Here is an 18,499-nt window from a genome sequence, read left to right on the forward strand (position 1 = left end):
TTATAGCATATTTTAATGAAACTAATTTAGTTTTGATAATTGTCATTCAGCATCTACCTTCCTGTCCTTGGTTCTTTTTTGTTTGTCCTCATTTCCATTTCTGTTCTAAGATGTGCTGTCCCAGCCATTCCTTTTGTCTGTCTAAAAATGCAATAGCTTATATCTGTTTTTTCCTACTTAGAAGAAAGACTTGCCCTGACTATCCACAGAACACTTCTTTTCTGGAGCCTACCCAGGACTGGCCTATTTGACTTCTTTCTATGTCTGATAGTTGTACAACTGCCACTGGATGTCTTGAGCAATCCCCTTTCAAGGTGTGGCCCAGAGAGATATTTTGTCTTTACTGTCATGACTAAAATATTAGCATTTCTACCCTAAATATTAAACTTGCAAAAACTAGTAGGTTTATGATGTGTATCCCTGCCCCATATGAAGGTTTCTGTCCACTAGGGAACTTTGTTGCCATTTCATCATGAGCAACCACATAGGAATTTGTGAGATTTTTCTCTGATTGTTTGCTGGGTGTGAGCTAACTCTGCCATTAATGTCTTTTTAGTGTGGGAATTTTGCTGTCCTGGTGGATCTTCACATACTGCCACAAGGTTCAAACAAAGATACCAGCTGGTTTTCTGAACAGAAGAAAGAGGTACCACAAAACTTTTCACTGTTTAAATGCAAGTTGCTGCTGCTAGAAGAAATATTAACTCTTTCCAGCTTTCATTTTTGTTAGTGGGCAAAAAATATTGAATTATATTTAACCCTTGAGAAACAGTTGTTATATTCCAATGACAGACATACACTTGCTTCTTTTTCCCCGAGAAAGTGATACATCTATATATTTCATAAGCTAAATTATTTAAACCAGGAATTTTCAACCTCTTTGTTTTGGGGGAAAGGGCTCATTATAGTTAAAACAGAAGACGATGGTCAAGTGAGAGTTCTAGGCAAGCAAGGATTTTAATCTGTTTGTAAAGGACAGACCAAGACCCTGAAGCAGGTGTGGGGTGAACACAATTCTGATCTTTCACACCTTGAAATCAAATTCTTATTTAATTCTTAAATTATCATCATCCACCTTTTTGTCTTCTACCATACTTTTTTTTTTTTTAAGATTTTATTTATTTATTTGACAGAGAGAGACACAGTGAGAGAGGGAACACAAACAGGGGGAGTGGGAGAGGGAAAAGCAGGCTTCCCGCGGAGCAGGGAGCCTGATGTGGGGCTCGATCCCAAGACCCTGGGATCATGACCTGAGCCAAAGGCAGACACTTAATGACTGAGCCACCCAGGCCCCCCTTGTACCATACTTTTCTTAACACGAGTCTTTGACGGCAAGTGTGGAGATGTTTGACTATATTCCTTCTCACTGAGGCCAGTCAGGGAGGAGGATGGCTGGATGGTCATGTGGCTGGGAGCCTGGTGTTTGATCTCCCTGGGCCTCAGTTTCCTTATCTGCAAATGAAAGAGTTCAACCAGAGGCCTCTGAGTCACTGCTAGCTCTCAGCTTCCCTGAGATTCCCACCCCAGTCTGCTGTGGCAGAAGGTTCTAGAATGCATCTGGCTCTCCTCACGTGCTCTGCTTCCTTCTCCATGTCCTTGTACTAGAGAGCAGGGAGAGTGATAGTGAGGCAGTGGCTTTCAGATAACTTTCAGAATATTATAGCACTTTGTGTCCTCCGTGATACTCATCACAATAGCTTTTTAGAGCTAGAAATAAAAATAAGTTTTATTGAAAGGTAGTATATGGAGAAGAATCTAGTGATAGTGGCAACAAAACAAAGCAAAAAAAAAAAAACCTTTACTGTGGTTATTGTTTTTAGTCAACTTTTGAAGACTACTAGAAAACAAAAACTCCCTCCAAGAAAATTTATAAGTAATACATTTTCAGCCACAAGGTACTAATACAATCAGGACTTGGCTGGGCAATATTGTACTTGATATCTAGTGGCCCACGGCTGGGAGAAGGCAGGCACAAGATTCAGAATAATGAGATTTATCATTCAGGTTAATAAATGGATTGTGCTCTTCAGGCCTTAATATTTAGTAAGCCAGCATCTCCTACTATAACTCAACTCCATGGAATTCCAAATTTGGCTTACCCACACTCTGTTTCCCCAAAGTGACTAATGCTCACCTGAGGGGACCTCACCCCAAAAGTCTTCTGACTTGACTGACATTAACAGCATTCTAGAATCCACTGTTTTGGGCCCACCTTTTCCTCCATTCTCTCCCAGCTTACCACCTCAGCCTTTGCCCTTTCTTGTTGATATGTAGTCAGTTTTGCCAAGAGTCAGTTGCTTTGGAAGGCTTTAAAATAAAGCTATGAATGTGTGAATCACCTCCTAGGCAAAGCATGAGGCTAGATTTTTCCAGGGTGCCACACACAGCTGTTGCTGCCCCACCTAGTACTACGTCCGGGCAGCGAGGCATGACTTAGCAAAGGTGCTCAGTGCACGATTGGACCTGCAGAGCTTGGCTGCAGCGTTGGCTGCAAGAAGGCAGGTCATGCCAGCAAGCCAAGCTTCTCTCTCAAAGCCAAGTGGATGGTTTGCTGCTTATACTTGAAGTTGTTCCTTTAAAGTTTGTTCACTGACATTAAAATTGCTGAGAGAGAGAGACGGAGAAAGGAGAAAAACTAATCAAGGAAAGGATATGACTCTAGCCTGTATTCAGTGTCTCAGTGCTTTCATCTTTTTTATTATTAGATCATTTCATGATTGGGATTTCATGAGCAATCAATTTGATTGCATTTTAGCAGATGCTTTAATATAGTGAAAGTCTTAAGAATGTCCAGTTCCTTTTCAGAAAAAGGAACTAATTGCATGTATTAAACCCAAGTTTATTTTGAGTCCAGCACGAGTAGTCTTTGTACCCAAGCAGGCAAACTCGAACTGTTTCATTTGTGAACTTGAGGAAGCAAGTGTGAACCCCTGTTAGTGTAGAAATACTGTATATATCTCTGTCCTCTTGGTCTTCGATTTCATCTTGGTCTTCTTATGTGCCCTTCTGGTGTAGCTGGGAATTTGTCTTTTCTTGCATTGCTCTGGTTCTGAAGAGAATGCTTCGCTAAGTGTGGTGTGGTCAGTTACTAGGGTATCTTGACCACACTGCACATGGTCTGCCTTCCATTCGTCAAACCTGACTCACGGAAGGAAAGCCCCGTAACTATAGGGAGAAAGTTTGTGTTGTATGGGCCTTTGTTTTATTTTTGTCGTACTATTTTTAGTTCTAGCCTTATAGGGCATTTATGGCCAAATTTTAACAATCTCTGTTTCCATGTATGTCTTTCACATATTTTCTAGCTCAGTCATAGTTGAACCCTGCATGTGAAGCAAAATTCTTTAATTGTTAAAACAACAGTATGAGGCAAGGCTGCCTTTCTGTTGTGTGAACAATGCCAAAATGCTCAACTGTAAACGGATATCTCTGTATTCCACAAGGCACTGCATCTTTGGGCTGCAAAATGAGAGCAGAGAGAGGAGACCAGTGTTTACATTTTATGTAGATCACGTTTGTGAATTAAATCAAGGATTTTCAGTACTGTTGAGGAGTGTACGTATTAGCAATAAAAAACAAGTTTGGCGATCATTGCCCTTCAGAGCTACTTAGAATTTTGTTCTTGTTTTAATTTATGAAGATTCTAAGAGATCAACCTGAGATGGCATTGAAGAAACCAGTGAAACAGGTTTGAGTTGACCTCGGCAACTCCGAGCCTTCTGCAGAGGCTGGGACTTGGACCAGTTTCTTAATCTAAATTAAGAAATTTAGATTTGTGTGCCATTTTTCCCTTTCCCTGCAATGGCTACATGTCTCTAGTGGACAGTTTCTTCCTGTTGTGTGGTGGACTTTGAGAGTTTTGTTTTTCTTTTCATAAGTAACACTGATAAATAAAACAATAGACAACTCCAGAAATTTGCTAGTGGTGTGGTATGTTGACATTGAATTAAAACCATGTGTTTCTGTTGCCTAATAAATACTAATCTACTTTAGAGAAATATGAGAAGTTAAATTATTTTCACCATTAATTGGTGGATATAGTGCAGTTTTCACAAAAGCAAATGGGCATGTACAGTATCATCAAGAAGAGCGTGGAAGAAAATCACATTACTGGTTTCTAGTTCTCTCTTCAGCCCATCACTCAATACTGTTCTTTCTTCAGTAGATTTCTAAACCTGAGTCCAGAAACTAGTGAATGGTGGTGTTTAGGTTAAAAAAGGGTTTTTATTTGTTTGTTTGTTTTGGGGGGTGCCTGGGTGGCTCAGTCCATTAAGTGGCTGCCTTCTGCTCAGGTCATGATCCTGGGGTCCCGGGATTGAGCCCTGCATCAGGCTCCCTGCTTAGTAGAGAGCCTGCTCCTTCCCCTGCCCCTCACCCCACTCATGCTCTCTCTCTCTGTCAAATAAATAAGTAAAATCTTTAAAAAAAAAAAAGGTTTTGAACCAAGTTTGAAAAATGGGAAATATTCGCATAAAAATGGGAAATATTCACATAAAAATCACTGTGGCTGGCTCCTCTTAAATCCGAAGAGCTGATGACCCTGTCCCTAGTATCCCTACATGACAACAGTCCACTGAAACCATTGGGGGGAGGGGACTGCCATCCCCAGTCTTGCCTGGCCACACACGGGGCACTTCACTGTTTTTATCTTCCTTTTAGAAATGTGAAACTGAGGCAGAGGGAAATGAAATGAATTTCTCGGGTCACAGAGTAAGCCAACATCATGGTTTTGAACAAACCTCAGGAGCAAACTTAAACCTGGCATGTTACCCTCGAGCACAGATAGCATTTTTTTCAGCTTTCACAGCTAAGTAAAAAAGCAAACAAAATAAAATGTTCAGTGTTGACTTTTTAATATGCACGATGTTGACTCTTTTTGCATTGCATTACATGAGAAAATTATATCTCATTTTTCAATTTACTTTAGGAAGTCTGTTTACTGTTAAAAGAAACCATTGATTCAAGAGTTAAGGAGTACTTGGAAGTTCGTAAACAGCACAGGCCATCAAATACAGAATTCACAAGATTCAGTCCCTTGACCTTAAAAGGTAGGCACTGAGTACTTTGATTTTGGATAAAATTTCTGCTTTGTAGAGATGGCAATTATGTTTGACTCTGACTGTCATGTTAGTACAGTGATACATTTAAAAACTATGTTCTAATGAGGATGCTTTGTTTGGGTAAAGAAAATTAACCAAAAAGCCCTGGAGGGCTTTTAATGGTAGGCAAAATATATAAAAATAGAAAATAAAACATTCCTAAGGAAACTGTAAATACTTTAAAGGAAATTTTTTTTTTTGACAAGTAGTCTTTCAAATAGATGTACATTAATGCTGACTTGATTTGGGGCTTTATGCTTTTTTAAATGCTTTCATATATGTCACCCTATTTCAGAGGTTCTCAACTGGGGGTGATGGGTCCCAGGGGACATTGGGTTGTTATCGGGGAAGCGGGAGGGGTGGCAGGGAGCTACTGGAATCTAGGGAGTAGAAGCCAGGGATGCCACTAAGTATCCTACAATGAACAGAAAAGCCCCCCACAACAAGGCATTATCTGGCCCAAAACGTCAAGGGCACTGAGGTTGAACTATCCTGCCCTATTTCCTAACAACACTTTGAGAATGGTGATGTCTGAGTTGTAGGTGATGAAGCTGAGGATCTACAAGATTAAGGGCTCACCCAAATTAAAGATCATCCTTTTTTTTTTTTTTAAAGATTTTATTTATTTATTTATTTATTTATTTGACAGAGAGAGAGAGAGATAGCAAGAGCAGGAACACAGCAGGGGGAGTGGGAGAGGGAGAAGCAGGCTCCCCACCAAGAAGGGAGCCCGATGTGGGGCTCGATCCCAGGACTCTGGGATCATGACCTGAGCTGAAGGCAGACGCTTAACGACTGAGCCACCCAGGCGCCCCTAAAAGATCATCTTTTTGAGGACAGAGATGATCTTGTTTATTTGGCATCTTCACACGCCCCCCTTCTTCTTACTTAGCCCAGTGCCAGATACACGGATTCAGTGACTTGTTGAAATAAAGCATACTTGGGTGACAAGTGGCAGAACTTGACCCCAGGCCCAGCTCTTCTGATTCCTAGTCCACTGTTCTTCCCACTCTGTCATTGTTGTGTTTTTAATTTTTTTTTAACTTTAAATCAGCATTTCATAACACTCTTTGTGGTACAAATAAGGTCAACCTTGTGTTAATCCTCAGAGGGCAGCACTGGGCAGCCTTGAACTAGGTTATGCTAGTGCAGCACCACCTTAGAGAAGAATTGTGTTAAGTAACCCCCTTTGAAGGCATACTTAATCTACAGTGTTTACCTGGGCACAGCTGATAAGTAGGCAGACAGATTAATTTAACCCAAACTGAAAGCCTTGAACAAATGGAATTTTCAGTCCAAACAATATTGTATTAGATGACGCTCTCTGGTATTTCACTTAGTAGTAGGATAAAGCTTGAGAAAAGCCAGAGGAGCTTGTATCTTTTGTACCCCAGCAGACCTGGCTAGTCTCATTTTCTAACTGGTACAAAAGGAGAAGGAACAGAGAAGGTTCTCAGACCTCCATTTCTGGTGTGGAGGTGGCGTGGTCAGTACTGATTCTCAGCTAGCCCTTCCGTTGGCTTCCTCTACTGCTGAGTGAAAAATGCTGAGTACTCAACTTCCCAACCTCTCTCACAGTTAGGGAAGATGTGTTGTGTGTTGTTCTGGCCCCAAGATGAAAATCAAAGTCTTTCTTGGGCTCATGTGGGCAAGAAGTTTGTTTTTATTTGAATGAATGAATGAATGAACAAATGAATTAATTTATAACAAGTTTGTTTTTAAACAGAAAAGTGATCTTTCTGTACATACAAAATTTTTTTAAAGATTTTTATTTATTTATTTATTTGACAGAGCGAGAGAGACACAGTGAGAGAGGGAACACAAGCAGGGGGAGTGGGAGAGGGAGAAGCAGGCTCCCCGCTGAGCAGGGAGCCCGATGCTGGGCTCGATCCCAGGACCCTGAGATCATGACCTGAGCCGAAGGCAGACGCTTAATGACTGAGCCACCCAGGCGCCCCTGTACATACAAATTTTTTTAAAAAAGATTTATTTATTTGAGAGCAAGAGTGCACACATGTGAGTTGGGGAGGGGTAGAGAGAGAGGAGAGAGAATCCCCAGTGGACTCTTGGCTAAGCTTGGAGTCCAGCTTGGGGCTTGATCCCACAACTCAAGACCTGAGCCGAATCTGAGAGTCTCACGCTTGACTGAGCCACCCAGGTGCCCCTATATATAGAATTTTATAGCCTTTTTTTTTCATATACGTAGAATTTTATAACCTTTTTTTTTCACCTAACATAATATAAATCCTTTAAAAACATACACATCACCATTTTTTTAAATTGTTTTAATGTGGTAAACTATACATAAAATTGACCATTGTAACCATTTTCAAGTGTACAATTGAGTGGCATTAAGTACATTCACATTGTTGTGCAGTCATTATTACTTTCTATCTCCAGAATAGTCTCAAACTGGAACTCTTTACCCATTAAACAATACCTACCCATTACTCCCTTCCCTCGCCCCTGGTAACCACTATTCTGCTTTCTAATTTACTACTTGAGGTACCTCATATAATGGAATCATACAATATTTATCCTTTTGTTTCTGGCTTATTTCACTTAGCTTAATGTTCTCAAAGTTCATCCTTGTTACAGCATTTATCAGAATTTTCTTTTCTTTTTAATATTTTATTTATTTATTTGAGAGAGAGAATGAGAGAGAGCATGAGAGGGGCGAGGGTCAGAGGGAGAAGCAGACTCCCTGCTGAGCAGGGAGCCCGATGTGGGACTCGATCCCAGGACTCCAGGATCATGACCTGAGCCGAAGGCAGTCGCTTAACCAACTGAGCCACCCAGGCGCCCTAGAATTTTCTTTTTAAAGCTGAATAATACTCATACACACACACACACCACACACACACACACACATTTTGTTTATTTGTTCATCTGTCATAGGATAGTTGGGTTGTTTCTACCATTTGGCTATTGTGAATAATGTTGCTATGAATATTTGTGTTCAGATATCTCTTTGAGTCTCTGCTTTTCACTTCTCTGGGTATATACTTAGAAGTAAAATTGCTGGATCATATGGTAATTGCTAGTTTGTTTATTTTTATTTTATTGAATTAATTTATTTTTTTGAGGAACTGCCATCCTTTTTTCTGGTGACTACACCATTTTACATTCTCACCAAGAATGGATCCCAGTTTCTCCATAATCTTGCCAATACTTATTTACTGTTGTTTTGATAATAGCTGTCCTAATAGATGTGAAGTATCTTATTGTGGTTTCAGTTTGTGTTTCCCTCATTTGTAGTGATTTTGACCATCTTTTCATGTGCTTATTGGCCATTTGTATATCTTCTTTGGAGAAATGTCTGTTTATGTCCTTGGCCCATTTTTTGGGTTGTTTGCTTTTGTTTTTGAGCTGTAGGAGTTCTTTTATATATTCTGGACATTAGTTTCTTATCACGTATATGATCTGCAAATATTTTCTCCCGTCATGGGTTGCCTTTTCACTCTCAACAGTGTCCTTTGATGTGGAAATGTTTTATTAAATTTTGATGTAGCCAGTTTATTATTTTGCTGCCTGTGCTTGATACTATATCCAGGAAATCTTTACTGAATCCAATGTCATGAAGCTTTTCCTGTTTTTTCTTCTAAGAGTTTTCTAGATTTAGCTCCTTTTAATTAGGTCTTTGATCCATCTTGAGTTAATTTTAAGGAAAGGGTCCAACTTCATTCTTTTGCATATGGATATTTAGTTGTCCCAGCACCATTTGTTGGAAAGTCTGTCCTTTCCCCCATTGAATGGTCTTGGCTCCCTTATTAAAAATCTTTGATCATAAATGTGAGGGTTTATTTCTGGACTCTCTGTTCTCACCCATTGTTCCGTATGTCTGTCTTTTTGCCAGTGCCACACTGTTTTGGTTACCATAGCTTTGTAATAAGTTTTGAAATTAGGAAATGTGAGTCTTCAACTTTCTTAATGTTTTTCAAAATTCTTTTGGCCCTTTGGGGTTCCCATCACCACTTTTAATAAGACTGTGTAGTATTCCATTAAATATCCATACTCTGATTTATTGGTGGGACATTTAGGTTGCATTTAATATGTTCACTCTTGTAAATAATGGTACAGTGCATATCCTGATGGTGTACATGTTCGCACACAGCAACTCCTTTATAATGTTTTTAGTTTTAATGTTCGTATTTTTATTAGTTTGTAAGAGGTCCTTAAGGATATGAATGCTTTGTATGTTTTATATGTTGTAAGTGATCTTTCTGAGTTCGTCATTTGCCTTTGACTTGGTTTATTTAACTGTAGAACCACAAACTAGGAGAAGCCTGTATTTGCTTCATGGAGCCTTCGGTGACCAGCCACTAGTGGGATGAATGCTAGGCTTCCCTGTAATGAGATAAGTAGTGTAGTCAATTACCAGAGGGAGGCAGGATGATACTAATGCACCATCTTGGTGTTCACTCAGCTGTGCTAAGTATCCTTCCTTGAAAGTAATCTTGGTGTGAAAGCAGTCTCTTCCTTTTCCTTCCTACTTCTGGTAACAGTTAACCTTTAATTGACCATATCTTTTGATGTTCATACCTTAGCCAGTCGCCTCCTCTGCTGCCACCAACCAGTCCCTGCCCCCGCCTCCCCTGCCTGCCGGGGCACCCACAGCAGCCCCCTGACTGGCTTTCTTGCGTCTGCTCTGGCTGATGCCTCTCCTGCTGTTAACACTTCAGTTAGTGTCATCCCTTAATAACACAGGTCTGATCTTGTGAACCTCTTCCCCAAGGCTCCCAGGTGCAAGCCAGGATCCTTGCAGTAGCTGCCTCTCCAGCCTCATCTTGTCCCACTTTTTCCTTCTTTCTTGCTGCAGTGATGGCAGCTTAATGCCTTTCTTCCAAAGCTCTTTTCTTCTGCTCATCTTGGGGGCCTCTGCCCATGTTGGAGCCCTGGTCTCCACCCTTTCCCTGTGCTCCTTCTGCTCTTTGCTCAAAATCACTCCTCACAGAAGCTTATCCCGGGGACCTGTCTCCTTGTCACTGGCCCACAAACATCCTGAACACCATTCGATTAACGTCCTTCTCTCCACAAATGTGTAAGTCACCTGAAGACAGGTTCCGCCTCTTTGATTACCATTGTGTCTCCAGCTTGGAGGACATTTCCTGCTTAGTAAATGTTTATACAGGTGATAAATTACACACATGGTTCTGTCTTTCCTCTCCCTAGTAAGGTTAAGGCCTACCATAACTTCTCCATCCTGCCTTGTCTCCTCCTGCTGCTCACTTCCCTGCTTCCCGCAAGCCTGCTTTCTTGATACCTCTGCCTTAACATTTACAGGTTTTGCCTTTGTCTGGAAAACTCCTATTTAACTTTTAAGATCCAACTCAATCAAATATTACTTCTCCAAAGTCTCCCTCAGTTTCTCTTCTTCTGGCACTCTACACTTTTAATATATTTGTCACATTGTATTATAATTGTGCTATAATTCGTTTACCTGCCTTTCTCCCACCCCTTCATTGGCAAGGACTGATTCTTTGCCACCCACAGAGCCTCTTTTCTTCTCCAAATTACATTACTGCTTAACTCTAGAACATAAACAGACAGCTCTGCTTCTGGTTGTAAGTGCTTAACCTCATACTAAACTGTTAATTTCCAAAAGGTAGGAAGACCATTGTTCATATATCTCTCCCACAAGGTTGCTTTCTATAAAGAGGTTCATCTTGCTCTAGGCTGTGCTTACCTGTAGGAACAAAGTGGACGTGCACAGTAGCATACTGTCGCCTTATATTGTTTATTAACAGCATCACTAAAATTGGAAACTGAATACATGTTTTTAGTCTTGCCTCAGAGCCAAAGACATCTCTCTACATTTATCTGACTGCCTGTTTTCAGCTGTTCCCATAATCTTACTTAAATGCCTTTTTCAAAAGTAATTTCAAAGCCACTAACCGTAAGGCCTTGCCTATTTCCTCCTCAGTATCCAGTTCTAAGTCTCATGTTCCCTGAAAATAGAGTTGTCCTTACTGTGTTGGTGGTTTGGATGAATGTGAGTGGTTTATGCTTTTGTGTAAAGCAGATATTCTCTCATTCGCATGAATTTCTTACCTTTTTCCATTTCCAGATCCATGTAACAAATAATGTGCCTCATCACAGTACAGATACTTAGCACATAAAACTGGCTGAGCTGAAGTCTCTGGGCTGGTAACTTTCCTGATTACTCCGATAAAAATATTATTCATGCTCTGAGTTTTCTTTTCTTTTTTTTTTAAAGATTTTATTTATTCATTTGAAACACAGAGATACAGAGAAAGAGAGAGCATGAGTGGGGGGGAGACGGAGAGGGAGAAGCAGGCTCCCTGCTGAGCCAGGAGCCCGACATGGGGCTCGATCCCAGGACCCTGGAATCATGACCTGAGCCGAAGGCAGTCGCTTAACCATCTGAGCCACCCAGGTGCCCCCTGAGTTTTCTTTATGAAAAAATAACATAAAAGGTTCTGAGGCCATTTCCTTAATCTTAAAATATAAAGGAATGCAAAGAGTATTCACATATTCAGTGAACAGCATAGCACAGACATTTGCTGATAGTTTCATCGTTTTAAAATCACCTGGGATGTTATTTCAATAGATTCAGTAAAAATTAGTGTTGTAAGAAAGTTTTTTAAAAGACTTAATTGTCATGGGGCACCTGGGTGGCACAGTCGGTTGGTTATGTGTCCGACTCTTGGTTTCAGCTCAAGTCATGATCTCAGGGTCCTGAGATTGAGCCCTGCATTGAGCTCCACACGCTTGGCATGGAGTCTGCTTGAGATTCTCTCTCCCTCTGCCCTGTACCCGCTGTGCTCTTACTCTCTGTCTCTTTCTCAAATAGATAAATAAATCTTAAAAAAAGAAAGGACTTAACTCAAATTTCTTGTCAATTCTGTCTCATTAATATTTACCCCTTTAACCTTGCCAGTACTAGGTGTTATCAGTGTTTTTAATTTTTCCCAGTCTAAAAGCCAAAAATCAGAAAGGAGATACTCTGCTTTTGATTTTTACCTTTTACTTTTTTATGGGTTTATTGACTGAACTGCCTATTTACAGCTGTTGCTCATCTTCATATTGGGTTGTTTGCCATTTTCTTAATTTTTTCTCTTTCCTATTGTCCCTTCTTGGTCAGAGCCTTCTTAATCAACTCTTGAATTACTACCACAGCCTCCTGATATTCCTTCCAATTTATCCACACCCCTGCTGCCGAAGTGGCCTTTCGAAAAGAAAACTGTGATAGTCTTCAGCTTAAAACCTTCTGTGGTCAGGAACCTTAGTTGCTTAATATCCTTTCATTTGGTTTCTGCTTGAGACTAGCAGAATGGGTCTGGCTCTTCAGCAGAGTGGATTAAAGATACTAGATAGCTCACAGGATCTACCTATGGGAGGGCTCTGAAGGTACATAGACAGCACAGCCTCAGCCGCAAGATGGGGACAGCTTTGGTACCTGCACCATTTCAGCTGTAGTCTTCTGTGCTCAGCACCCGGAGTCTGCCTCTGCCCCAGCCTGAAGAAGACTGACTGCCGGGCACATGGCCACAGCACCGTGCTGCTCCTTTTGAGCTCCTGCAAGGTGAAACTAGATCCCATGGCCATACCCTAGTTGCAGGTGAGCCAGGGAGGGCAGAAGGTTTGGCTTTTACCTTGGAAGGCAGCTATGCTCACCACTATACCACCAACGCATATTGGCTTTTACCTTGGGAAAGTGGGACGTTAAAATGTGGGAAGTTGCCAAAACGCAGGGAGGATGGTGAGAAGTTTTGGTGGGTGGACACAAGTTACAAAATAGCCTCTCAAGTTTTCTCTTGGCTGCCTTCTTCCACAAACTTCCAAACAACAACAGGCTTCTACCTAGTGACACAGCTGTCCCAACAGCAGAGGAAATAAGCCCAGCATCTCCTATGAGAGAGAGAGAAAGAGAGAGAGGGAACGCAAAGTCTCACACCCTAGCGCCAAGCCTAGGCTTTCTGAATGACGTTCATTCACAGCCCACATTTGTTAACTTATTGACTAAATTATGAAGTTAACTATTGCCAACATACCTTGAATAAAATAGTAAGGAAACGGCCAAAAAACTTAGTTAATCTATGAATATATACATCATGCAGCAAGGAAGACAGTGTGGGAGGATGCCAACATTCTGACTTTTGAAATGAGTAGTTGATATTTATATCTTCCCTACTCTAACATTTATTTCATGGTCCCTTGGCTCTTAGCCAGTAACTCAGCTGATCAGGATCTTTACCTGGCAAGGCGATCCAAACCTTCGTTCCAGAGGGATTTGTGCCAGCAGTGGTCCTGCTTTTATGAGGTTGCCCACAGTTCTCATGAACTTTTAGCGCTGCAAATGTGCCACTTGGTAGAGCCCGTTATGTTCCCTGTGTTTTCTCCACTTGCCCCTATGGTGTCATCATGGCCAGCATTTCCACTCCCCTTTTGGTCTGTTTGTCTAATGGTGTCAAAAGCCTGAAGTAGTTATGTGGCACTTTGAACTTTCAGCCTGGGTCATTGTTATTCCCTCCGTTCCAGTCTTCCTTTGAATACTCATGAAACACAGTCATGAGGATGGAAAGCAAACTTTTGCTGAGGTGGTCACTTCCCACTTCCACTCCCTGGTTCCAGGAATTCTTGCCAAGGGGACACATATTGTTCTGCTGGTCACAGCATGTAATATGTCTTGTAGGACTTTACCCCTGCCCCACAAGATCCTGCCTTGCAGTTTGTATCACAACAGAATTTTCAGTAGACCCTTCTACCACTCTGTAAGGCCAGCTGCATTTGATCCTTGCTTGATTGCTTGTTAGGACCACTGCATTTTATGAGTGTACTGGCGTCTTTGTGAAATGAGTTTCTTGGTCAGAAGCACTATGGTGGTGATGGTGAATGAGGCCTTCAGTAAGTCCATGGATGATGTGGCTGGCAGAAACATGGCAGGCATAGAAATACATTCAAATCCTGAATAACCATTCCAGTGAAGATACTGTCTCCTCTGTGATGAAAGAGGTCTAATATAATAATCTACCCACAGCTGCTGACTATTGGCCCATCTCTTTGCAATTTGAGAGTTGGTAGGGAGACTCATATTAATTGCTGCTCTTGGCAGATTTGGCATTTGCCAGGGCCCAGTGTTGGTGAGGTTGAGTCCATGTTGTTGAGCCCCAGGATTATATTCATCCTTGCCACCATGGCCACATGGCGTATCTGGGGAAAGAGGCCGGCCAGCATCCACAGGCAGATCATTTTGTTCAGCTCATTACAAGAATTTCTTCATGGAGCCTTTTGGAGAACATTCACATATAGATACAGATACTTCCACACACACTCTGTTTTTTTCCTCAAATGTCCTTGTCACCAGTCTGAGTTCTTGCCAATGAATAAATGAATACACACACACACACGCATGCATACATGTATATATCAGGCTATCTTTGCTTATAGGCCAAATGGATCCAAAGTATATTCTTTGACATTTTGCTCATGGGACAGATTTTCTTTCTCCACCCCAGGTGAGGTTATATCATTGCATTCATTCACTTCTGGCTGATACTATCATGTTGGGCAGAGCCATTGATTAACCAGGCACAAATTTTTATCTGCTAGTAAACTGGTCACTGAAGCTTTCACCCTTTCAGGTCATTTATGTAGGTCAAAGAAACATGCAAACAAGTGTTTGTGCTTATTTCTTAGTAGTAAGAGTTACAGGGTGCAGAAACTTGAATGAACTCTTTGATGTGCCCAGAATGAATTCTTTGATTTCCAGGGATCAGTATTGCTTTTGTTTTTGTTTGTTTTCCAAAAGATTTATTTATTTATTTTGAGAGAGAGAGCGAGAGTGAGCAGGGGAGGAGAGGCAGAGGGAGAGAATCTAAAGCAGACTCCTCGCTGAGTGGGGAGTCCAACACGTGGCTCGATCTCATGACCCTGAGATCATGACCTGACCCAAAATCAAGAGTCGGATGCTTAACTGACTGAAGCACCCAGGCACCCCTGCTTTTGGTTTTGATGGGGAGAAGGAACTCCAGAGACTTTTTTTCTGGCCCTTCATTACTATATAGCACTTACTCCATGAGACACGGAGTCCAAGTTTAGGTTCTGTCAGTTGCAGGGTAAATCTATCCCAATTATGTACTCATCAACTGAAAAGACAAATACAGATTTTCATAGACCTACTGGGCCCTCTGTGAGATGAATTGAAAACAAGTTTCTACTTATCACACTCTGGTGGGTCACAGTGGCAGTCAGGAACCCCAAGAATTAACATTATCTCAGAGCCAGTGTCCAATCATTCTCAGAAGTTCTGGGTATTCCCTTTTCTCATTGTGCAGGTCCCCTAGGAGACAGGTGCACATCACAGATGGAAGATTTATGGTCCTGACTTGAGGGATGCCTGGCTCTCCATTCAAGGAGATATGGTTCTGAGAACTGAGTCAAATCTGGGGACTGGGTAGGAGTCTGTGGCTTTCCTTCAAGGTAGTCCAAGTCAGACCCCTGTTCACCAGACCTAGATTTTTTTTTTCCTATTATATAGTGCATTATTTTGCTAGGGCTGCCATAAGAAAATACCACAGACTGGGTGGCATAAATAAATTTATTTTCTCACAGTTCTGGAGGCTCGGAAGTCTAAGCTCAAGGTATTAGCAGGGTTGGTTTCTTTTGAGGCCTCTCTTCTTGGCCTGTAGATGTGGCCATCTTCTTCCTGTGGCTTCACATGGTTTTCCTTCTATTTGTATCTGTGTCCTGATTTCCTCTTGTAATATGGACACCAGTCATACTGGATTTGGGCCCACTCTGATGACCTCATTTTAAGTTAATTACCTCTTTAAAGATCCTATATCCAAATACAGTCACATTCTAAGGTGCTAGGGATTAGGATTTCAACATACAAGTTTTGGAGAGACACAGTTCAACCTATAATATACAGTTTAAGTAGGGCCCAAGTATGCTCTCCATTTTATTTTGAGTTATGGAGATATCTGTTAACCAATAAGCCAAAGATGTCTGTGGATTGAGCCACTGGCAGATTTCCTTCCAAGGTTACCACTGAGTAATCTTGGACCAAGCGACTTGACCAGCCATGGGCCTTAGTTGACCGCAAATTTTAGGCCACCCAGTCACCAGATGACGCACCCACTCTTGGGCTTTCGTGGTCTACAGACACCATGTCTGTCCTGGTCATTAGCCTTCTCAGCAACTATCTCTCACTCCCTGACCCTCATCCCCAATGTGGCTGCCTGCTCAGGAAGAGCCCTCAATAACAGTGTCCTCTCCATGTTGACTGCCCACCATTGTGCAGAGGGTTCTGGGGAACACAGGGCAATCACTTGGCACAGGCTGGCATTCTCACACAGATCACAGACAGCATACTGTCTGCTCTCTTGGCATCCTGTAGCTAGATGTGCATGACTAGGGTGCAGCTCAATGTACCTTATATCTGTATTCCAACAGAGGAACCCTGGTTCTCCCACTGACCAACCTTTTTATTGAGCAAGTATGAAAGTGACCTTGTGGGCATAGTGGTGGCACACATTTTAGTACCAGTTTCAGGCACCAAGCAGTCTGATTATTCAGAAGAATGCTGGGCAAGCCAACTGCCCAGTGCTTGTAGACCTTGCCAGCCCTGTAGCTGGACCCATGGGAAGCCACATTCAAGAGGAGCCCCTCTCCCCCAGCGGGAGTGGAGTTACTGGTCCCAGGTAGCTTTGGCCAGGCAACCCTGGGAGAGCTTCTTTGGTCATTTATCAACTTGTCACTGTAGCCTAACTGACTGATAGGACCTAGAACATCATACCCTTGCCTCTGGGCCTTTGCATATGTTTCCCTTCTTTTCCTGCAGCTGTCTTCTCCTTACCCCTTGCTGGGTCAGCTCCTCTTCCTCTTGCAGGTCTGTGCCCCAGTGTCCCTTCTCCTAAGGAGCTTTATCTGATTCTGGGCACCTTCTCTCTCAGGATGCTGCCCCCCTGCCCTTTCCCGGCTACCCGGTCCACCCTCAACAGTAGCAGCACTCACCATTCCAGCTGGTTCCTCGCATCCCAGAGAGACTTCATTTTCATTGAGGGCAGGGCTCTTGTGCTGTTGAGCTCCCAGTGCAGAGCCTGTCACTCAGGAGGAACACAAGCCCTGGAAGAAATAAAGGAATGAAGTAGAGTTTCTGTTCACCAGTCACGTGTTTATTTGGCAAAGCTTTGTGGCACACTTCCATTGCAACATCTCTTGCCCCTTCAACAAAAGGCAGAGGTGAAAGTGGTCTGTGAGTTAACAAATTATTAAATAGTTGTTCTCGTTTGGTTTTCAGAAAGTCAAAACCACATCCTACTCCAGTGTAAGATCAGCTACAGTATCTCCTGGCTCTTTGGCACCGAGGGACTGAACCTACCCTTCCTCCAGCCCCTCCCTATCCCAGGTGTCTGTTAGTATTCTTACCCCGACTAGTTACCTGTTAGTGGGCTTCAGCCTGCTAGGTACCAGCCCTGTGCTGTGTCTCCTCCTTGCTAGCCGGCATTCTAAACTCTTGATCTGAAGACGAGAACCAAACTCAGGAGTTCAAGCAATTTGCCCAAGGTCACAAAGCTAGTAAGTGTCAGAGGCAGTGTGAAAATGCAGCTGTCTGATGTCTGGCCTGTCTTCACTGCTTCAGTATCCCCACCGAGAGAGAGAGAGAGAGAGAGAGAGAGAGAGAGTGTGTGTGTGTGTGTGTGTTTTCTCTTTTAATAAAACTTTCCTCTAATCATGAAAAAAAAGCTGTCTTTCAGTTAACCATGTGAAAGCCAGGAGCAATGTTCTCCTTGAACTACCACGTGGATATCTTTGTTTTGGGTTTTATATCTCCTATTCTCTGATCACAAGGTGGAAAGGGAGACATAGACTCCAAAACAGAACTCATCTTTCAGCTCCAAGCACTTACCTCAGTGCATTGTCTAAATAGTAAGGGTTCCTACATTTTTGTGTTTGTGGAACAGTACATTTTTTTTTTATGCCTATTATTCCATTTTGTATAACCTTTTTCTTGCAGTTAACATCTAAGAAACCCAGTCCTTTGGAAAATGCCATAAAATAAATTAAATTTTCCTGGGTACTGTGGTTTCTGTCTGCCGTGGCTTTCTTTTTGGCTTCTAAGCTGAGCATGCCTCTAAAATCTTAGCTTAAATCTTTAGCCAATGCATGTAGCCGTCTGCTCATTCTTTTGTGGCATCCAAGGTATCTTCTGTGAATGTTCAGGGCTGAATTACCAGGCTTCCTCTCTCTTCATCGACACCCACGCAGTATTCTGTGGTGGGGCATATTACCACCATGTTAGGAAATCAGTGGGTGTTCACACCAGAGGAGAAAAAGATGAGAATCGCCAAAACAAGCAAGTTCTTCCTATTCTTCCCTCTGTCTGAGAAATGTTCCCCTCCTTTCCCCAACGCCCAGTGGGTGGTACCTGCCAAAGA

The 18,499-nt window shown here is 42.2% G+C and overlaps 1 protein-coding gene across 5 annotated transcripts in view; it reads left to right on the forward strand.

Moving 5' to 3' along the window:
* SLX4IP (SLX4 interacting protein) overlaps nt 1-18,499 on the forward strand; it is a 286,122-nt gene that overhangs the window by 219,213 nt on the left and 48,410 nt on the right. For all 5 annotated transcript variants that reach the window (XM_032419180.1, XM_032419178.1, XM_032419181.1 and 2 more), the window contains 2 exons: nt 557-646; nt 4,925-5,045. In XM_032419180.1, the coding sequence (XP_032275071.1) occupies nt 557-646; nt 4,925-5,045 (211 nt within the window). The remainder of the gene's footprint in view (nt 1-556; nt 647-4,924; nt 5,046-18,499) is intronic.

This window comes from Phoca vitulina, unplaced genomic scaffold (assembly GCF_004348235.1).
Source record: "Phoca vitulina isolate PV1807 unplaced genomic scaffold, GSC_HSeal_1.0 scaffold22, whole genome shotgun sequence".
NCBI lineage: Eukaryota > Metazoa > Chordata > Mammalia > Carnivora > Phocidae > Phoca > Phoca vitulina.